General features: G+C 36.4%; 3 protein-coding genes across 6 annotated transcripts in view; all 3 read left to right on the forward strand.

The window, feature by feature from the left end:
• Positions 1–22,970, forward strand: part of LOC142343235 (uncharacterized) — a 595,961-nt gene that overhangs the window by 242,216 nt on the left and 330,775 nt on the right. The window lies entirely within an intron of this gene.
• Positions 1–22,970, forward strand: part of LOC142343234 (uncharacterized) — a 374,820-nt gene that overhangs the window by 68,597 nt on the left and 283,253 nt on the right. The gene's annotated exons all lie outside the window — the stretch shown is intronic.
• LOC142343232 (uncharacterized) overlaps positions 4,617–22,970 on the forward strand; it is a 32,749-nt gene continuing 14,395 nt past the window's right edge. Inside the window, exons 1-5 of one of the 2 annotated variants that reach the window (XM_075395007.1) lie at positions 4,617–4,628; positions 12,869–12,915; positions 13,540–13,946; positions 15,685–15,825; positions 16,522–16,829. In XM_075395007.1, coding sequence (XP_075251122.1) covers positions 12,891–12,915; positions 13,540–13,946; positions 15,685–15,825; positions 16,522–16,829 — 881 coding nt within the window. In that variant the 5' untranslated portion in view covers positions 4,617–4,628; positions 12,869–12,890. Of the gene's footprint in view, positions 4,629–12,868; positions 12,916–13,315; positions 13,947–15,684; positions 15,826–16,521; positions 16,830–22,970 lie in introns of those variants that run through there. The other variant, XM_075395006.1, reaches the window with a different exon arrangement.

The following is a 22,970-nucleotide window of genomic DNA, read 5'->3' on the forward strand; positions in this document are numbered from 1 at the left end:
TGTTAAGGGCAGCCAGTGTGAGTGTCACTTGTATATAGATATTGATGTAATAAAAACCTTAGGTTTCGAGCTCAAAGGTTTAGCTTAAAACCTAAATTGTTAACTAGTTAATGGCTAGCACAAATTTGACTGGTGTAAATAAAACAAAATAGACATTTGATTAGTTAAAGCTTCGACTAAAATCAACAAAGCTGACATATATTTGTAGATTTGGTTAATTTGCCTCGATGATATAACCATTATTGGGTACCGAACAAAAGAAGCATTAAATTTTTTTATTGAATACCAGACCTCAGAGCTAACCACTCTATTGAACCTTCATTTATATAAACAATTTTCTCTTCCACCTTAATCTAATTATTATTTTACATCCATATTTGTAATTTAAACAAATACAACAACCAATTAACTAAAGGTATAAAATAATGCGCACGGTTGTCTGCTATACAATTACATGATTCACTTGTTTCCGTCTGGGAATATACCGAAATGTCACCGAACCAACAACTATTTCTGTCATTGATTGTTCTTTGAAGATCAGTATGGTACGTTGGAACTAATTTAATCTCATGCTGTTTGTGGAGCACTACAATGCATGTTGTAATAAATTTTACTTTTTACTATGAACTGATTTGGTAGAGAGCTTTGTAGTCATCTTGCACACCATATATAGGAAACTGGTAATTTGTAATTTTCAAAAAATATTTGATTCGCAATTTAAGCAGAAAAGGAGACGAAACAATAATTGATTAGCAAGAAATGAATTGAAGAAGAGAGTAGTTTTCAAAGCTATTGTTGTACCAACGACACCCTTTATCAACATTAGGAAGATATGATACTGCAAAAGCAGTTGTCGAAGAAGGAAAGCAGCTAGCTTGACTAATTTTTGAATCATTTCCGTTTCTGCTCCACCAGCACGTTTATCGCCCAGATAATTTCTGTTTTTTCCACGATACGACTCCTAAGCAAAACACCATACATAGGAAAATGTTTTTCGGTAATTGTAAGATTATAAATTGATTCGCAAAATGAGCTGCAAATCCTTATTAGACAAATTGGGATTCCAGCACTTAAATTTACATTATAAATTTGACGCCTAATTTTGTTAGTACTTTCTTAAGAATAGGCTCCACGACGTTAAAAAAGACCAACAAGGAAGATAGTTCTTTTAATTGTTCAACCAATGACACCCTTTATCAACATTAAGAAAGTGATACTTCAATAGCAGTGGTTGAGAATGGAAAGATGCTAGCTTAATTATTCGTTTGAATTATTTACGTTTGTGCTCTACCAGCAAGCAATCATTATATACCCAGATATATTCTGATTTGAAAGTTTAAAAAATATTTGACTCGCAATATGAGCAGAAAAGGAGAGGAGGGGATTTTTGATCCGCAAAATAGGAATGAAAGGAGACTATATTTCAAAATATTTGTTCTACCGTTCACACCCTTTACTAACAATAAGAATATATGCTACATCAATAACCGAGGTCAAGGAGGGAAGGATGACAGACTAAAAAAAATTTTAAATAATTTCGGTTTGTGCTCCACCAGCACGTTTTGCACCTATATAGATTCTGTTTTGTCCGAGATACGACTCTTACGCTTAACACCTCACATAGGAAAAAATTGTTCTGTAATTTTATAATTAAGGTTTAATTCAAAATATGCGTTGTTAATCCATATTAGACAAGCTGAGACTCAAAGTACTAAATTGTACTTTATAACTATTTACCTTCTTTTGTTAGTACATTTTTACGATTAGCCTCTAGGACGCCGTGAAGGAGAAAGAGAACATAGTTTTATTAACTGTTCAACCAACGACACATTTTATCAACGTTGAAAAATATAACGCATTGATAGCAGTTGTCAAAGAGGGAAAGCTGCCAGCTTAATTAGACTTTCGAGTCATTTCCGTTTCTGCTCCATCAGCACGTTATGAACTCACACACCAATTTACGACTGCTAATATTAAAAACTTACATGGGAAACAGTTTTTCTAAAAAAAATTTTGCTCGCAATGCGGGTTGATATGTCTATATTCGACGCCTACCTTTGTTAATATTTTATTGAGAGTAGGCTCAAGAACGCCAGTAAAGAGCAAAAGAATAGGATACTTTCTAAACTATTGTTTAGGCAACAGCACCATGAATCAGCGTTAAGAACAATTGATACTTCAATAGCAGTGTTCGAAGAAGGAAAACTGCTGGCTTAACTAAGTTTTTGAGTCATTTCCGCATGTGCTCTATCAGCACATTATTATAATATACCCAGATATATTCTGTTTTGTGCAAAACACAAGACTTAAGCTAAACATCTTACATAGGAAACTGTTGTTCTGTGAAATTTAAAAAAAAATTTGATTCGCAATATGAGCAGAAAAGGAGAAGAGGGGATATTTCATCCGCAAAATGAGTGAATGCAGAGTATCATTTTCAAAAGTACCATTGACACTCTTTACCAACCATAAGGATACATGTCCTTTTCTTGTCTTATTTCATTAGCAGTGGTCGAGGAAGGAAGGCTGCTAGCGTAATTAATCTTATGAATTTTTTCAATTTGTGCTCCACCAGCACGTTATATGCCCAGATAAATTCTGTTTTGTCCATGATACGACTCTTAAGCTAATCGCCTTATACATATAAAAAATTGTTTTTTTTTCAAAAAAATAAAATTAATATTTGATTTGTAAAAAGAGTTTGCAGTTACATATTAGACAAACTGAGACTCGAAGAACTCAAGTTTACTTTATAATTTTAACGACTACTTTTTTATTACGATGTTAAATTCAGGCCCCAGGACGCCGAGAAGGAATAAAAAAAGATGATAGTTTTAATTGATTGATTGTTCAATGAACGACACCCTTTATCAACAATAAGAAAAAATGATACATTAAAAGCAGTGGTCGAAGTGGAAAACTTGCTAGCATATCAAGTCTTTTGAGGCATTTCAGCTTGTGCTCCATCAGCACATTATAGACGCATCCAGATCATTTCTTCTTTCCAAAGCACGACTCTGAAAATAAACACCTCACATAGGAAACTGTTGTTCTCTAATTCTTTTTAAGAAATTTGATACGGAATATGAGCAGAAAAGGAGAGGAATGGAAATTTGATTTAGAAAAAAAGGAGTGAAAGGAGAGAATAGTTTTCAAAACATTCGTTCTACCAACAACATCCTTTATCATCATTAAGATTATATGATAACTCAATACCAGTTGTTGAAGAAAGAAAGGTGCTAGATTAATTAACATTTGGATCGTTTCCGTTTGTGCTCCACCAGCACGTTATGCACTCACACACGTTCTGTTGTATCCAAGTTACGAATATCTATAATAACAAAACCTTTCATGTGAAGCTGTTGTTTTGCAGTACTTGGTTCGCAATACGAGTTGATATGTCTATATTAGAACTCTATTCTTGTTAATATTTTGTTAAGAGTAGGCTCTAGGACGCCGAATTGTATTTTTTTTCAAAATAAATTAATATTTGATTCGTAAAAGGAAATTGCATTTACATATTAGACAAACTGATACTCAAAAAACACTAATTTACTCTATAATTTTATTGCCTACATTATTTAATACAATGTTATATTCAGGACCCAAGATGCCGAGAGGGAGCAAAAAAAGGTGATAGATTTATTGATTGTTCAATCAACAACACCCTGTATCAACATTAGGAAAAAATGATACATTTAAAGCAGCGGTCGAAGTGGGAAAAATGCTGGCATATTTAATCTTTTAAAGCCTTTCCGTTTGAGCTCCACCCGCACATTCTAGACCCATTCAGATCATATCTTTTTTTTTCAAAATACGACTCTGACGCTAAACACCTCACATAGGACACTGTTGTTCTGTAATTCTGAAAAAATTTTGATTTGCAATATGAGCAGAAAAGGATAGGAAGGGAAATTTGATTTAGAAAAAAGAGAAGTGGAAGGAGAGAATGGTTTTCAAATCTTTCGTTCTACCAACAACATCTTTTATCATAATTAGGAACATATGATGATTCAATACCAGTTGTCGAAGAAAGAAAGTTGCTAGATTAGTTGACATTTGGATCAATTCTGTTTGTGCTCCAGCAGCACGTTATGCAATCCCACACGTTCTGTTGTATCCAATTTACCAATATCTATATTAAAGCCTCACATGGGAAACTGTTGATCTGTATTACTGATTCGCAATACGAGTTGATATGTCTATATTTGACGTTTACTCTTGTTAACATTTTGTTTAGAGTAGGCTCTAGAACGCCAAGAAGGAGCGAAAGAAGAAGATAATCTCTAAACTATTATTCAGGCAACAGCTCTTTTTTTAAGCGTTAAAAATAATTGATACTTCAATAGCAGTGGTCGAAGAACGAGGAAAACTGCTGGCTTAACTATTTTTTTATCTCTTCCATTTGTGCTCCACCAGCACTTCATACGCACTGATACACTCTGCTTTGTCCCAGACACGACTCCTAAGCCGAACACCTTACGTATGAAAAGTTATTCCTGTTTTTTAAAACTTATATTTGATTCGCAAAAGGATTTAGTAATTTCATATTAGACAAACTGAGACTCGAAAAACACTAATTTACTTAGTTTCAGTGCTTGTTTGAAAATAGTTTCAACTTATTAAATAGTTTAGTGCTTGTTTGAAAAGACCGGATTATTGTGAGCCCTTTTCGTGAAAGGGATTTTAGAGGCCGGCATATATGGTTTACATAATTGGTGCAAGCTCACTGAATGCCACAATCAAAAGGATACCCTACAAATTCAGAAGTGAATTAGTTGGCAGAAGTTACAGTCTTGGGGGGCTCAGCTTCAACGAGAACGCTAACAACCCATTGAAGGTGTTACAAACTCTACTGAGAGGACAGGGTATTCTTGCCAGAAAGCACAAAGTTATAATTTGGCACGACGTTATCAGTAATTCGATAAACAAACACAAAAGCAACAACTACAGGGCCATAAGTGCTGAAAAGTTACTCGAAATACTGCGTGAATTCAGTCATCGAATCGAAGCCGTTGTGTATTGTAGACGTGAGGGAGCCCCTGACATTTTTCGCAAATTGTTGGAGAGCAAAATCACCATATTAGACGTTAAATCAAACCTTCTATCCCATCGCAAGAGTAAAGATTTCAAAGTATTAGACGACCTAAAACAAACCCACCCGTCCACTGAACTTGAAGCCCGACTGCTCTCAACTGTTTGGCGGCACAGAAAGAACTTGAAAAGCCTTTACAAGAGTGACAAGAAGAAGAGGTCGAAACAGTGCAAGCCAAAGAAAAACAAGCCATCAAAGAAGGAGAGAGAAAGAGCGAAACGGAAGAAAGAAACAGCTCAATAGGTAAATTTTGATTGTTTGACTGTGTTGTTGGTTTTTGTTGGAGTGCCTTCGCAACCTTAACTGGTAGGAAGGGGCTCTGACGATTTCTAAACGGTACAGTTATTCGATCTGTTTATCTTTCGTTATAAGCACGAGTGTGTTGTTTGATTTTGATTTTGTTAGAGTGCCTTCGCAACCTTAACTGGTAGGAAGGGGCTCAGACTTTTACGAAATTGTATAAATACAAGTGCCTTCGCAACCTTAACTGGTAGGAAGGGGCTTGTACTCTTGAACTCTTGTACTCTTGAACTCTTGAACTCTTTGAAAATGGGAGATAAAGCTAGAACTCAATCAACGAAGTACCCATGTGGTACCTGTAATCTTGAATGCAAAGATGGATCAGTTTCGTGTTTTAAATGTGGTTGCTGGTACCACGCCGGTGATTGTTCCGGCATTGCTACAAGTGTCCTTAGATGTCTGCAAAAAACTTCAGGGCTTATTTGGTTGTGTAAAGACTGCGAAGAAAGTGGTAAAAAACTCCTCAGAGATGGACCCGATGATATAAATGAAATTGGCAGTAAGCTAGCCTGCATACAAAAGCAGTTAACTGATCGACAACTGAATGAGAATAAGCTTGAAAACACAGTGCAGAAATTCATTGATGAAAGAATGTTGCATATTGAACAAAAGCTTGAGAACAAAATCAATTTAGTCATTGAAAAACAGCAGCAGATACCGGATCAAATTAAGACATCATGGCAAAAAGCAATGTATCGACTCCAATACCAAACATGAAGAAAATAATGAAAGAAACTCTACAACAGCAGGAACAAGAAAAGGAGGACAATGAAAAACGGGAGAATAATCTGGTACTATTTAATGTTCCAGAAAGCAAACTCGAAACTCCCAAGGAAAGAGAAAGTGTGGACCTACAAGTCTTTCTTCATTTCTGCGAAGAGGGCTTAAGGATTGATCTGGACGAAAATCAAATAGAAAAAGTTATACGAATTGGGAAAGTTAGCAATGAAGGCTCACCAAAACCGAGACCGCTGAAAATTGTCCTCAAAGAGAAAAGGGATAAAATTAACATCTTTAGATCATTGAGAAATTTGAAGGAATCGCATTCGACACTCCAACTGATCAGTGTTTCTCATGACTACTCAAGACAGACCCGCGAAAAAATAAATTCAATGATTGAGGAAGCTAAAAAGAAGGACGGAGACGACTCAATAAACTACAGATACACAATTAGGGGAACTGCAAGTCAGCTACAGGTTCAAAAACGCCGCAGAAAAACGGTTTCAAACGCTGCTGCATCTGGCTTCTGACTAAAATCTATCAATATCTTACTATACAATGTAAGAAGCTTGATCGACTTGAACAAAAGAATTAAATTTGCTGACTATGTATACAGACTTGATTTCGACGTTTTACTTTTAACTGAGACATGGCTCACTGCTGAGATAAAAAGTGCTGAACTGTTCCTTCCCGATTATGATATTATACGAGGCGATAGATCAACTGAATCAGATGCGTCTCGTCACGGCGGTGTGCTGGTAGCTGTGAAGAAAACAATCAAATCCGAGGAAATTAGTGTGGCTGAATTACCCTTATCAGTTCAATCTTCACTTCGCGTTACCAAGTTAATTGGCCTAGAACCTTTTTACATCGCAGTTCTCTACAACCCTCCGGCGGGAAGCAAATACCGGATATCCATTGAGGATTTACAGAAGTTATTCCGCTTCCTTGAGGAAACGTGCTGCAAGCGTCTCCTCTTATCCGGTGACTTCAATATGCCTCACACTAACTGGAGTACATATGATTCTGCCAACGATTATGAAAATCAGATTGCTTCGCTTCTGTTCGATATGAATTTAAAACAATACATCGATTTCAATACAACAAAGAAAAGCTGTCTTGATCTTGTGTTGTGCAATGAAGATTCAATCATCAATGATACAACTTTGTGCGGAAATCTTTCTCGGTTTTCGGACCATTTTCCCATCACGATTAATGTGTCCATTAATAGTAAAGTTTCAGAAAATTCATCAACGAGATATTTTAGCTACTGCAATTGTGATTTTGATGCGTTGAATGAGGCTATTAATGCCAACCCATTCAAGCCGTACTGCTATAGCAATGTGGATGTTAACACGAATCTCTGGTATGAATGGATATTTAAACTGATCGAAATACATGTTCCTGTTCGAACTAAAAATAGACAACTACTGCCTCCATGGACATCAGCAGAGACATCCCATCACATGAACAAGATTAAAACTGAGCGAAGAAAACTACAGAAAAAGGGACTGTGTACGTCTGAAAAACTGAAAAAGCTCACTGAGGAATGTAATCAATTGCAAATAAACGATAGAGTCGAGTACGAGCAAAAGCTTTTTGCCAGCAGACACAAAGGACGAATCTACAAATATTTGAAAAGCCTGAAAAAGGATAGTCTACCACCAGTCATAAAATCTGAAAACTTGAAAAGGGAAGCTAGCACAGATCTCGAGAAAGCAAACCTTTTTAATAATTACTTTGCTACGGTAGTGACTGATGACGGTTATGAATACTTCGAACCAAGTGAACAGCATAATTTTGGGGAAAATGACATCTTAATTACGGAAGATTTAATCAAAACAGAGCTAAAGTCACTTAACATCTCGAAGAGCAGAGGTCAAGATTCGATACCACCCTTATTGTTTAAAAGATGCGGGGGACCAATAGCTATGTCCCTGAAAAACTTGTTCTGTAATATCAAGCGATTGCGCAAATTTCCATCTGCTTGGAAGACTGGTATTGTCAGTCCGATATACAAAGATGGTGACAAAAGAGAAGTTTCGAACTATAGGCCAGTTACTCTATTAAACATTGTCGCAAAATTATTTGAAAAATTTATCTTTGCACCACTCTACACTGCGTTTGCTGATCGAATAAGCAATTTCCAATTTGGTTTTAGGCCAAGACGTTCTGTTGTACTACAATTACTATACAGTTTGTCTCATATTTACTCACACTTGAACTCGAGAGATTCTGTTAATTTATTTATTTTGTTTGATTTCTCCAAAGCGTTTGACAAAATAAAACATAGTATCCTGATGAAAAAGTTACTTCAAATTCCCATCTCCAAGGCTTTATTCGATCTGATACAAGACTATTTATTAGGACGAACACAGAAAGTGCGAATAGGTGACCAGCTATCAAATGAGCGAACTGTAACATCTGGAGTACCACAGGGATCGGTATTGGGACCATTATTCTTCCTGATATACATAAACGATCTCCCCAATGCTGTTTTCTCATCGTTAGCCTTACTATTTGCTGATGATTTAAAACTTCTTTACAATGGGAGACCTGAACAAGAATCCTTAGAAAAACTGCAAACGGATTTACAAGCCCTTCACAACTGGAGTGTGCAAAACCATCTACTATTTAACTTGAAAAAATGTTCCATTAGCGAATTTCAGTACGGTAGAAATAAGAACACCCTAGAAGATTTTTGTTTTATTATGAATGGAAGAAATTTAAACCACAAAAGCCTTGTTCGTGACGTTGGCCTGTTCATGGATGAATCACTAAACTGGAACGAGCATGTGAAAGTAAGAGTTGGAATGGCCAGAAAATCGTTCTTTCGGTTGAGAAGAAGTACGTCCCCGATCATTTGCACCAAGAGTAAAGTCGACCTATACCGATCAATAATATCAATGTCGATGCTATCTGCATCCGAATGCTGGGAACTAAGAAAAACGAATTTCGAAATAATTGAAAAATTCAATAAAAAGGTTCTGAAGTGGATTTGCGGAAATTTTGACTACAAGGATGCTTTGATCAAATCAAACTTATTACCACCACTCTACATTAAAGTGCTTAAAGACCTTCTACTTTTCAGTAACATCTTGGAAGGAAGGTACAATGTCGACTTTTCGAAAGAATTCAACATCACCAACAGCGGTAGAAGGAGACGTGTTGTGCTTCCAGACACTAGATTTGAAATACAGAGGCAAAATTTTTGGTATAGGACTGGATTCAGAATAAACGTCCTGCAAAGAGCTCTTGATTTCTTTAACCCGGAGAATCTGAAGAACAAACTTATTGAATACATGTGGAGTTATTTTAATAGACATTGGACTGAAAACAATCCCTGTACTTGGATTTTTATTTGTTTATGTACAAACTGTCGTGCCAATCCTAGATTGTAAACGCGGGGTGTGATTCCCCAGTGGCATATCCACGAATTCATAATAATAATAATAATAATAATAATAATAATACCTTATGATGTTAAAGATTATTTTGGCTGCTACGTTGTTAAGAATAAGCCCTAGGACGCCGAGAAGGAGCAAAGAGAGTAAAAAGTTTTATTAATTTCAACCAACGACACCCATTACCAACATTAAGAAAATATGATAATTTAGTAGCAGTGGTGGAAGAGGGAAAGCTGTTAGCATAACTGATCTTTTGAATCATATCCTTTTGTGCTCAACCAGAATGTTTTTTGTTCCAGATACATTCTGTTTTGTCCAAGATACCACTATTAATATTAAAGACTTACATTTGAAACTTGTTCTGTAGTAGTTGGTTCGCAATACGAGTTGGTATGTTTATATTAGACGCCTACCAATGTTTATATGTAGTCTCTAGGACGCCAAGAACGAACGAAAGGAGAGGATAGTTTCTGAACCATTGTTCAAGCAACAACACCTCGCAACAGCGTTAGAAACATTTGATACTTCATTGGAAGTGGTCGAAGAAGTAAAACTGCTAGCTTAATTATTTTTTTGGATCACATCGGTTTGTGATCGACCAGCACGTCATGCACCCCCAGTCACAGAGCATTTGCTATTACGTCATTGTAAAAATTACATAATATAATATGCACCCACTTAAGCAGCCACTAAGCTGGGGGCACAAAAAGAAGAGATTCATTCTTCTTTATAGAATATTTTCTGGTCATTTTAGTCTGTAGTTAAAAAAGGTCGATTAAGAAATGCGCCTCCCCAACACTGGATGAACATTGGCTGGACTGGGGCCCTCCCAGGACAACGTCTTCTCAAAGCATTTCGTTTTGGTCAAATGTATCGCATCTATTCTGTTTCGGCCCCCCAGTGTTTTTTATAACCCCCAGTTACAAATTATATATTGTTATATAGTACTTTACTATGTAAGAAAATGGCTGGGAGTCATATGTTCCTGGGAGTCATAAAAAATTTATGCTCACTAAGCTGAGGGGAGAAACAGAATAGATCGAATGTATCAATAAAATCTTTATATATAAACATCAGCTGAGGAAGACAAAACAAAAGACAGACAGCATTTAAAAACAAACAACTAACGACGAAATGGGATGAGTGAAACTAACAGCCTTCATTTTTCAACCACAGCTCGCATCGAAGCATCAACAATTTTGCGCCGCATAAGCGTCTTTGACACCCGAATGCAGATGAAGGAACTCCTCAGCAGAGCAAAGCTGATTTTTGTCCGTAGAATTTTCGGTCTGTAGTTGTTATTGTGTTGTATTCCCAATTGGCCTGGAGGGGCCAATGCCCCGCTGTCTGTTCAGAAATTTGTCCTGTTGTTTCTGCAACACCCACAGTTGCAGCATAGCTGCCACGTGCGGACGATGTTTTCGGGGAAAACCGATTTTCCAAGTGCCACCACATAAGATTGATGATTCTGTTCTTTAGTCCAACTTCGCAATTAAAGTCGACTTTCTCATGTATTCTGTTCACTACTCTAGCAGTTCTGTAGACAAATTCAGTCCTTCTTCGTTCTGTTTCTGTCTTATTTAATTTCAGCGTTACTTGTCCTCTGTTGTTCCATGATTGAATGGGTAGGTTGATTTTGTGCACCTCAATGTCCTTGTAAAGTTTCGAAAGGAGCAGAAGATCATTGAATTGGATGAAGAGGGGTGGTAGTAGTAGTAGTAGTGCACGTTTTTGAGTAAGATTCTTGGGTTTCCACCCAATTTACAGCTCTCTGGGGTTTTATCTTGTTTAGTATGTTGCAGTTTCCACATCTGCAAATCAATCTCAATGTGCATTTGTTCCCTTCCACATAATGACTTGTGAAAAATTTCCAGTATATTTTCCGTAAAATAATTTGTTCAGGGTCTTTCCATAATCATTCTGAACTCAGAAACGTAGGTGAAGAGCAATTTCCTTCTAAAAAAGGTATCGTTAATTTTGTAAATTCTCGCCTGGTTCGATATTCACCCCGTTCAGTGTGACGTTTTGTTTCTACTGCTTCTTCAATATCGTTTATCTACATCATAATCCCCTCAAATAATGGATAATAGAAGCAAAAGATCGTGCATTTCTACATAGAGACTCATTGGTAACAGTTTTAAGGTCACTAAGCGATTCCGGTAGCTCTGATTTGAGTTGAGTATCCATTTCGTTGCATGGTGCTGGACTTTTCCAAATTCGTGTAGGTTACTTCCACTTGGTAGCCACGTTTGAGAGGCTTTGACGTGATTATACCCCCAACTACAAAGCAGCCTCTCTTTATGTTATGCTTTTGATTATTGGCTTGGGAGAGGGTCCGTGGTGGAGCAATAGCAGGAGAGACCCGCTCGTCCTTCATCTATTAGTTTGTTTTATGTGATAGTCTTTATTGTCATCGTTTCCGTTTTTGTGGCACCAGTCACAGAGAACATGTCAATACATAGTTAATCATTGTAAAAATATGGCATGTTCGTCTGGAGGTGCAAGCAATATGAACCCACTAAGCTGCGGGGGCACAAACGGAAGATATCCCTTTATTGATATTGATATTTGAAAATATACCAAGTGCTTTGTGTCTTTCTGGATTATTTTGTTTCGCCCTCCCCCCATCTTAGTGGGCATATATCGAATCTTTTCCGTTTTCCTCCTCCCCCCCCCCCCCCCAGTACGTTATGCTCCCCCAGTTGAAAAGCACGTGCCATTACATAGTAAATCATCATGTAAAAATATGACACGTGCGTCTGGGGGGGGGGGGGGGGGATAATATGCACCCACGAAGCTGGGGGCGCACAAACGGAAAAGATCCCATATATCTTTTACGCGCCTAGGCGCTCGTGTTAATTTAATTTTTTAATTTAATTCAATTTTTAATTACTAACGTGCTATAAAACAACTCATAGTTTTTAATTGGGGCAAAACACTGGGGACGGGGGCAGAATAGATCCGTTTTTTCTTTACGTTAAGAATAGAGGTCCTTGCCAAAGCAGCTATATTTTAGCCGCACTATTGAACCTAATTAGTGCAAAGTAAGAATTAGCGCTCAAGGGAATCTACGATAACATGCAAACTGTGCTTCCTTATGTTGACCCAACTTATTTGCTGTTTGTGCAGCCATTTGCGCTTTCCACTTTTTTGCTTACATGTTTTGAAGTTAATTGTAAATGAGCTATAACGGTCAAATTTCTTTTCAATGAGAATTGCATTTCATTTAGTGTTTTAGAACGCTTCATTCACTTTTCATTCAAAAGCGTAATTGTAGTTGTGTCAAATTTTTTGCCTTAGCTGATAATGTAAAAGAATGCGAATTTTGTTCGTCACAACCTTCTTCAGGTGAATATGAATTTGACGTAATGCCGGCTGGCGCGGCAAATTATGGTGAGTCAATTAGCGTCCGTTTTCTTCCCCTCTTCAGTGAATCATTGAAGATATAGCTATTTTCTCGGCTAAATGAAATAAATTGTGAGATAAGCTTTTCGATTCGCTGCACGTTTGAATTAACTGATTGAAGTTGTTGGCTAGCTAGCTCTATGTTTCTTGTTGGCGTGGGAACTTGGAAAATATTGGCCTTGTGGAGAAAATTTTTAATTGGAGGGAGCTGTAATAATCGGCAGTTACTCTCTTGACGTTAATAACTTTGATTTTCACAGACTTGTTGTAACAATGGTATTCTTTTAAAATTCATTGCTTTGTATGGCTCTCTGAGTCAATACAGAGAGCATATAAATATATTTTCTGTTGTTATATATATTTTTTGTTCTGCTAATATTAGAGTTAAAATGTGAGCGTAGCAATGCAGCCGAAATTTTGACCTATGTATTTGTTCATTTTTTAATTGGTGCTTGTATTCGCAAGACTTTTTGTGCGTTTCGTATTTGTTTTGATTAAGCTATTTGCTTTTTACGATGACTCTTTATTCAAATTTATCGGTACCAAAAAATTTCACGCAAGGTTTTCAATTCAAACCGGGTTTCGAAGAGGATATTGATTTGTACAATTTAGAAGACGAGCAGAGTCAAAATGTAGAGTGCAGTCGAGACGGAGCGGGTGGCGGGGTGGGAGGTGCCGGCGCTACGACAACATCTTCATCGCAGTCAATTCTACCTCAACCTACAGCAGTAGCACCTACGCCACAACTAAAAGAGACATACAGTATCAAATATCAATACAAAAAGCACTTCATGTGTACCCAAGCTAGAGTTCTTAATATACTTCAGTTGATTTTCTCCTGTACTTTGATCTCGGATTTGGATGACGAATCCAACACGGGAAATCTTGGTAATCAGGCTTCGGATTTGACTGTGAAACCGGATCGAGAATATTTCACTGTTACGATTACACCTTTCAACCAGCCCGGTGCTGTTGCGAAAAGCTACGAGAATGTGTTGAGTAATTTGAGAAAAGCAAAGGTACCCACTTTCGTTTGCAAGACTAAAACTCAGTTCTAAGTTTATTCAGGCCGGTCTGTGAGTGGCACGGCACGACTAAATGGTTTTCAAAACCTTATTAAGTAGCTATGTTTAATAGCCGCACAGCGATAGCTGGGGCTATTATTGGCCTTCTCTTGGTTTTTTAAAATTCAAAGAATTTGAATTGTATTGGGGCGCTGTCTTTTTTTTAAGATCTGTTCACACATTTTCATGATTTTTGAAGTCAAATTGGAGTAGTGATTTTGGTCACTCCGAAACAGGAAGTGGAGCGAAAAAGCGAGTGGTTTTGCGGCGTGAAATTTTTTCGCTCTAAATTTAAAGTAGAGTGAGAAAACGGGGTTTGAACAAAAATTCGCTTTCTCGCTGGTGGTTTTTTGTTCACATAAGGCAATTTAACTTTGTTTTTTTTTACAGTTTTTTCGATTTTTTGGATCGGATTTTTTTTCTAAATGGTTTTCCCAATCCATTCATAGTCCGTTCTTGGTCTAGTTTTCTGTTTAGTAAATGAAAATTCTTTGAATTGTACGTCAGGACTTGTCCTGCTATGTTTTTTTAAAGATCTGTTCACACATTTTCATGATTTTTGAAGTCAAATTGGAGTAGTCATTTTGGTCACGCCGAAACAGGAAATAGAGCGAAAAAGCGAGTGGTTTTGCGGCGTGAATTTTTTTCGCTCTAATTTTAAAGTAGAGTGAGAAAACGGTGTTTGAACAAAAATTCGGTTTCTCGGTAGTGGTTTTTTTTTGTTCACATGCGGCAATTTAACTCTGATTTTTTCGATTTTTTGGATCGGATTTTTTTCTAAATGGTTTTTCCAATCCATTCATAGTTGATTCCAGGTCTAGTTTTTTGTTTAGTCAATGAAAATTCTTTGAATTGTACGTCAGGACTTGTCCTGCTATGTTTTTTTTTATTTCGTCGTCATGATTTTTGTTACGACCATATGACGTCACAGCCACTTTCTGTTCATTCGTTCATGCAATTTCAACTGAATTGCATGCGTGACGTCATTTTTCGCTCTTAGTGGAGCGAGTTTTTTTGTTCATTCGCGTGATTAAATTTTTGGTCACACTTGACTTAGACTTACCTCACTCTCAAAAATGACTTCCTCACTTTGAAATTGACTTTTATTTACTTTAATTCAAAGAGGTAAGGTCAAATTGGTGTGTGTCACTCTAAATGAAGGTTATTTGAGATCAGCTAATAGAGGCAGCAATAACTTATACAGATTTTTAATCAAAATACAACAGATCAGCCTTCAATGAAAAGACAATTTTTTTTGTTCTGTCTTACTGTTTTTTTTAGACTGCCGATCTACGAATCTATTGCGGCTATTTTCTGGCATATGCCAGCTATGTTTTTAATATTTTACCGAGATCAAAATGTTTTAGCAATTCACTGATGAAAGAATATGATGGCATGATTACGAATAGAACGATAGAAAAGCTTAGGCGGTCACTTTTCCGCTTGCTGAATAAAATTTCTATTAAATATAACCTGAATTCTTGTTTTCTGATGTACCTTGTTTTAATCCTTTTAGATGCAGGAAGTTCGTACGATTTAATTGCTAACTTCCTGTTGTCATTATTTTATTAATCAAAATTAGTTAAATATAATTTTCATGTTCTGTCTCTTTAGAAATGTATCCTATCGATGTATTGGGAAAATATTATCAACGCAAGATATTTGTAAGTTTGAGCGAAATTGTCTGTTGTAGACGTTTGTGAGGAACAACTATCATGAGGGACCCTTTTATGAACGGACGTTTGCATTCCTTTCGGACTCTCTCATTGGGTACTGTCTAAATGGACTGATTTGGAGATATGCGTTGGATATCACATTGGAGAGCGAAATGAAGGTATGTAAAGTGGGGACCGTGGATGGGAAATATCCCGTTCTACCATTGAGAAAAGTATTGCAAAACTGAAATTGAAATGCAAATTGAATTGTGAACTTTAAACAGAGATACAGAATCAAGATTAAGGTTTGTGTTACTAGATATCTACTTAAATTTTCATAAAAGAGGTGTCAGGTCATTACTCAAAGCTTACCTAATATTTCACACAGTAGGATAAACTGTTTGGAAAACAAGATAGCTATAATGATACCGAAGAAAATTTTTTTTCTGGAATTGTAACTTAGAATGTTCATAGCAACACCACGGGCACAAATGATTTGATACCTAACTATCACCACTGGACATGAGATTATATTAACCGGGTAGGCATGATAAACCGGCAACTAATGACGAATATCATTTTATAATAGGATTTTTTTGTACCTAAGATCAACGGGTATCGGTTGGGTATTATGGCATTGGGTAAAATGCCTAGTAACGCAGTGGGGCTATACGAAAGAACCTATTTCGCAATATCGATACCACACGCGCGCGACAGGTAGATACCGCACACGCGCTTAATAAATTCTGATCTTGTTTAGTGCCGATGTTCAACTTGTCTATATTCACAGCGCTTCGAGGATATCTTTGGCTTCTGGGTTTAGAAGTAACGATTGTCGTGCCGATAAAGTATAGGTACTGTTGTATGTGTTGTAGGTCTACATTCGATCTGCGAGCAACCGTGATCGACAAGAAGAAGGCAAGGCTGATTATGATGCATGCAAACAATGTCTGGTCAAGTTTCTGCAGATGGAGAGAGAGAAGAAACACAACTATGATCCTCTCTACAAAAATGGACTGGGGGAGACTGACACCAGTGAACTCCAAGAGAATATTGCCAAATTTCTGCCTTCCAGAAGGCACGAGCAGTACAACAGTATCCTGAAATTGTTTGGAGTTGATAGCTACTTCTTTGTACCTGGACTAAGACACATTATTCTTGATGTCAGCAATATCGCCATGGTGTAAGTGTTATTAATTGCTCTCAAACAAAGTTAGTAGCAATCATATTAGTCCTGTTGGGTTTTTTTTTGCTATTTTTCGTGCAACGGATTTGTCTTACCATTTATTTGTCTAATACTTTAAAGAAACTTTCCATAGACGCGAAGATATAGCAAAGCAACTATTGGTCTAAATGTGATGATGCTGTAAGCTGAGCGTAGCTATTTGCCGTGCTGTTGGTTTTCTGTTTTGTCGGACGCTCTCTTCATTTTGCATTTGCTCAAGAGCATTCTTTCGCTTGGATTTCAGACTTTTCACGCTGGATTTTTGTGTAACCTAAATATCTCGCATTCAAGAAATTGTCTTGCTGAAACAAAATTGATTGTAAGATTTATGGTTACGAGGGCCTGAGCCGAGTGGTTAATGATTGTGATTTTTGAACTGAGGATTGGGGTTCGAACCTCTCCATTGTCAATTTTTTTTTGCACTCAAATATGTTCCTTTATTTAATGATAACCTTTAAACTTTTTTAAGGTGGCCGCAATAACTTTTTTCCAACTTATTTTGTATCTGATAACCTTAAACTTTTTAAGGTGGCCGCAATAACTTTTTTCCAACTTATTTTGTATCTGATAACCTTAAACTTTTTAAGGTGGCCGCAATAACTTTTTTCCAACTTATTTTGTATCTGATAACCTTAAACTTTTTAAGGTGGCCGCAATAACTTTTTTCCAACTTATTTTGTATCTGATAACCTTAAACTTTTTAAGGTGGCCGCAATAACTTTTTTCCAACTTATTTTGTATCTGTTCATATCTCTATTTTACGGCGCGCAAGTATATTTCTTAGCTATTCCGACAATGTGCCGGCTTTTTTAATTGCTCTTATACGAAGTTTGCAGCAGTTAATGTAGACTTTTTTATGCACGTTTTTTGCTTACCGTTTTTGCGCATTTGTTCTAAAACTTTCTTTGACTAACATGCATTTTTTGCGCTTTAGTTCTCCATTTATGAGTACTCTAAGTTGCTCTTGTAATGAATTAAAGTATTTTGGTACAGCGATTGTGAGCGAAAGGAAATGAGAAGCATTGTAGCTGGGTGGGTGACTTCCAACGTGGAGGTCAAGGTTTCGAAACGGGGTCGTTTTCTTACACCTGTAAAACATGTTTTAGCTATACGCTTCTAAATTATATTGCCTCCGCCTGTCGTTTGAGAGGAATTCATCCGATGCTGAGGAGTTATTGTATTGTAATGTTTTTTTTATCGGTGGAGTTGTTCTGAAGCAGTATGTAAAAGCCAATACCGCACGTGAAAACAAATATTGAGGTCAATCGGCTGAACAGAAGTCAAAAGCAGACTGAAAGAGAGAGAGAGAGAGAGAGAGAGAGAGTTGATTATTTGATTGCTTCTTCCAAGTAAGAGCTAGAAAGTTAGTTGTGAAAAAATTTTGCGCAAATGCCCGCTATTTGAACGTCGTTCCTAAGTCTTAGTTACCATCTCTAATGCTTATTGGTATTGATAGTAGCCCCTGTAGCCTCTCTCTAAGAAACAGAGGTATGTTCAACGACGAAATGCCATCAAAATAAATCGGACTTAAAAAATGTTTTTGTACAAAAATCTTTTTTTTCGATATGTTCTATTCTTTCAATCCCAATCATGCTTATTGGAATCAACGGCGGCTATTTTCCGGCAATCTGCGGATATGTTCTGTTTTTTTTAAGCATTTGGAATTTTTGGTTGAATTAGTTGATGTAACTTCTGAAGCAAATAGGTGACTTCTGAAGTTTAGACCGCACGTGAAAAGTATTCAGGTCAATCTGATGAACAGAAATCAAAAGCAGACTGAAACAGAGAGTCCATTATTTGATTGCTCCTTCCAAGAAAGAGCTGGAAAGTTAGTTGTGAAAAATTTTGCGCTAATTAAACAATATTTTTAAATCACGCGTGGTTTTTTAGAGGGTTTTTGTCAGTTTTAACTCATGCATGGACCATCTGAAGCAAAAAAAATCCAAAAATCGGCTTTGAGATTACTAACATTACCTTTTCGGACAATTTTTTAAAGCAGTTTTTAATTTTTTTTCTGTTTTTAGCATTTAGAATTTTTGGTTGAATTAGTTGAGGTGACTTCTGAAGGTAAATTAGTTAAGGTGACTTCTGAAGCAAAGAGTTGACTTCTGAAGTTTCGACCGGGAAGTAATAACTCAAATAATTGATACACATTTGAATTTTCATTTATTTGACTTTTTGTTTGCTGTTTTGTGTGTCGGAAGTAGCGTTTTACTTGTATGAATTTTGAGATTTTTTTTAAAAAGTTCTGATTTCTGGTTGATATTCTCTGTGCCACCTCTTCTGATTTTTATTTGTTAGTTGTTTATTGAACGAAAACCTCTTGCATTGCATTTTTTGCAAATAGTTGAATATCTATGTGGAATCAGTTCCGGAGTCTTCCGGCTCTGGTTTTTCATGATCTGTTCACTAAGTTTGATGACTCTGAAGTCAAATTAAAGCGATGTATTTAGTCACTCGAAACAAAAAGTGAAGCAAAAAATCGTGTCAATTTTTATTGACTTTTCTAAATGGTCTTTTCAGTCTATTCATAGTCATAGGTCTATTTTTTAGTCAAAAGAGATTCATGGAATACTGGATCAGTCCTGTTATTTTTTTTCGTCTTATTCCTCGATTTTTGTTACGACCGTTTTGTCACGCGCGAATGAGTCAAAAGGGGACTTTTTTCTGCTATTTTACCACTCGGAGCTGAATTGTCGAGTATTCCGTCATTTTTTACTGAATTTTTCGGAGAATACACGACTTACCTCACTCCATAAATCGACTTCTCTTTTTTTAGATCTAACTGGAGAATGAAATTCAATAGATATCACCCCAATTAGATAATCGCAGGGTTCTATTGCTTGGAAGACATCATTAATTGATGTTCGATTTGAAGATAAGACTAGAGTTTGAAATCAATTATCATTTTAGAATAAATTTGTCTTTTATGCTGGTGATATTTTTAACTTGAGTTATCAGCAGTCTATTGTGCAGCTATAGTCCGGTAATGTTTAGCGTTTGCGCTGAGCTTCTGGGATTTTTGTGCTAAATTGCTCTAATTCAGAATTTCAACAAGAATTCAGCTTAACTTTATTGGGAGAGTTTTATATTAAAAATCACATGGTAGATGCGCTGGAATTGATACCATTTTAATTTTTATATCTTGCAGAGTTGTAAATTTAGCTCTAAGAAAATCATTCAAAAGCTCTGATGTAATGCCCCCCTCGTTGAAGCCGTTATTAATTGACTTTCGTCCCACGGGTTCTTTGAGATCAAATGATCCGACGTAAGTCTTGTATTTAATATTGTTGTTTAATTGCTCTCAAACGAAGTTTGTAGCAATTATATTAGTCCTGTTGGTCTATTGTTTATGCGATTTTTCGCTTGACCGATTTCTTGTCTGACGCTTTTGACTTTCGTCCTCAAAAACGGGATAAACAGTCAGCGCCCAGTGGGCATTAAGTGCTCTTAGAGCCTTTCAACTCTGTTTCAGCTCAAACTGTTTTGGAGAAAGTTTGAGCTTAAACCGTCGTTTTTAGCTACTGACGAACAACCGCTCGTTAAAAACACGCTATTTTATACTATTTTGCACAGGCTACTACTACTATTTTTTCAGGCTTTTTGACAATTTTTAATTTTTATTTGCCCTAGGTCTCAAGGAAACTCCTCTAGGTTTCAATAATAGGCTACTGCATAGTTTCTAGTGGTAATGCAGTGGTTTCAACTTTTTAACATCACGAAATTTATCAATTTTATGAAATTTATTTTTCCTTATTCAGTTCTTTCCAGACCCAGAGGCGAGAAAACCTCCTAAGGCGTTTGATAATAACTTACTGACAATTTTTTATTGGCCATGGGATAGTTTTTCATTTTTTTAATGTCACAAATTTTAGCATTTTTTGATAGGACTTACTTTTAAGTTTTAAAAGTTTTAAAATGTTAGTCGAGTTTTAAGGTTTTTGAGCCTCAAGAGCCAAGAAACCTCCTCTAGGGTTCGAAAATAGGTTACTGTATAATTTCTAGATGTACTGGAATGTCTTGCAAGATTTTCACGTCGCGAATTTTAGCATTTTTTTTTTTACAATTTTTACCATTTTTAATTTTTTGAAAATTTTGTCATTATTCAGTTTTGTTGAGCCTCAAGGGTCGGAAAACCTCCATCAGGGTTTGCTAATAAGGTACTGGAAAATTTTTTTTGGTCATGGATTAATTTTCAACTTTTTGATATTACAAGTTTTAGCAATTTTTTTAATAGAACTTTTATTTTATTAATTTTAGTTTTTTAGTTTTTTGAAATTTTTGCCGTTTTTTTAGGTTTCTCTAGCCTCGAGAGCCATGGAAATTCCTCTAGGGTTTGATAATTTGTTAGTGCATAGTTTATAGATGTAATGGACTTTTTGCAAGATTTTAATTTCACGAATTTAAGCAACTTTTAAAAATATTTAAATTTTTTTGTTAGATTTTTTTCCGGCACCAGGGGAACTGGGGCCTCCTCCAAGTTTTGATAATAAGCTGCTGCTAATGGATCGATAATAATAATGGATTTAATGGAATGGTGATCAATATTTTTTATGATTCCAGTTTTAGTAATTTTGGATGAAATTTTTGGAATATTTGAAATTTTCGGAAAATTTTTATCATGTTCCAAGTGTATGGATTTTTATGAGCCAGTGAAATTTCAGGCTTGAAACAGGGATACTGGATAGTCTCTTGAGACAATTAAATGGTTCTTAAGTATTAGTATCTTGAATTTTAGCAAGATTTTGTTAAAATTTGCAATTTTTTCCAAAATTTTTTTGTCCTTTTCTAAGTTTAACGACCATTTTTGGCCAACGAAACTTTTTAAGTCTTGGAGATGGGATACTTGACAGAGTTTTCGAGACAAAAAGTGGTCTCGAGTTTTTTACCGCGAAGCTGAAAACTTTATTTTTGCCTTTTTCAGTTTCTATTTGATTTGTTTACTAACAAGGCCAGAAAACTAGAAGTTGAAGAGTCGAATCGCACCATGGAAAATTTTCCTATCTCTTTCTCTCTGTTTGTGTGGGTTGGGGTTTGTTTCGTTCTCGTTTTATCTCTCTCTCTCCTCTCACTCTATCTCTCTCCCTTTTTGTTGATGCCGCACTTCAGCTGCTGTTATGTGGCGTAATGTCATCATCTCTGATCCTCATTAGCAATGAGTTATTTTGGAAGTTTTTTTACCATAAATGACTTAACAGGCTTTTTTAGAAAATCATTGTTAATTGCTCTCAAAAACAATTTGTAGCAAATATGTTAATCCTGTTTGTCTCTTTTATGCAATTTTTCGCTTTGACGATTTTTCCTACACCACCCATCCACCGCCCCCACATCAGTACCACTTTTACATACCTTATCCACTTTTGCACCCCCGCTGCGCTCATTTTACGCCCCTTCAATTAATCTAAAGCTAGCCTCACTAAACCGTGACTAGCTACTGACGAAGCCAGCCGGTCGTTTGAGAGCAATTCGGCCGACGTTAGTCGGTTATGTTTGTGTATTAGAATGGCTATTGATTCTGTTTTTCGCTAGCCAGGGAGGTTTAGGTTTATCATCCATTCCTTTAGAACGTCCTTTCAAACGAATTTATCTTTATGAAGCTGCGTGAACGAACTTGTTTATCTTGTACTGATGGTGGTCTGTTTAGCCCAATAAGAGGCGGGACTAGCCTTGCAAAACTGTTATTAATTGCTGTTGAACGAAGTTCATTGCAATTATTGTAAACGTGGTGTCTTTTTTTGCAAAATTTTCGCTTGACAGTTTTGCCTTTTCCAATGACTTTTACGCCCTTGACTTTTTGCGTTTCGCGTGATCTAAAGTTCTCTCTCAATCACAATTTCAAGCAGCTGAACTCAATTGTCGGAAATTTAATACTAAAAGTCAAATGAAAAGTGCGACGAAACTGGTGCCATTTTTACTTTAAATCTTAATTGTGGTATATGTTAAACTCTGTTATTTGAAGCCCACTATTGAACTTCTTAGTCCCGTTTAGGCTCCCCCCCCCCCCCCCCCCGACAGAAGCAGGCTGCAATTCATTAGAGCTCCCACTAGTCCTTTGAGAGCAATTCTTCCGACGTTTAGTCGGTTATGTTTAATATTGTT

The sequence above is a fragment of the Convolutriloba macropyga genome, chromosome 7 (assembly GCF_964194025.1).
Source record: "Convolutriloba macropyga chromosome 7, txConMacr16.3, whole genome shotgun sequence".
NCBI lineage: Eukaryota > Metazoa > Xenacoelomorpha > Acoela > Convolutidae > Convolutriloba > Convolutriloba macropyga.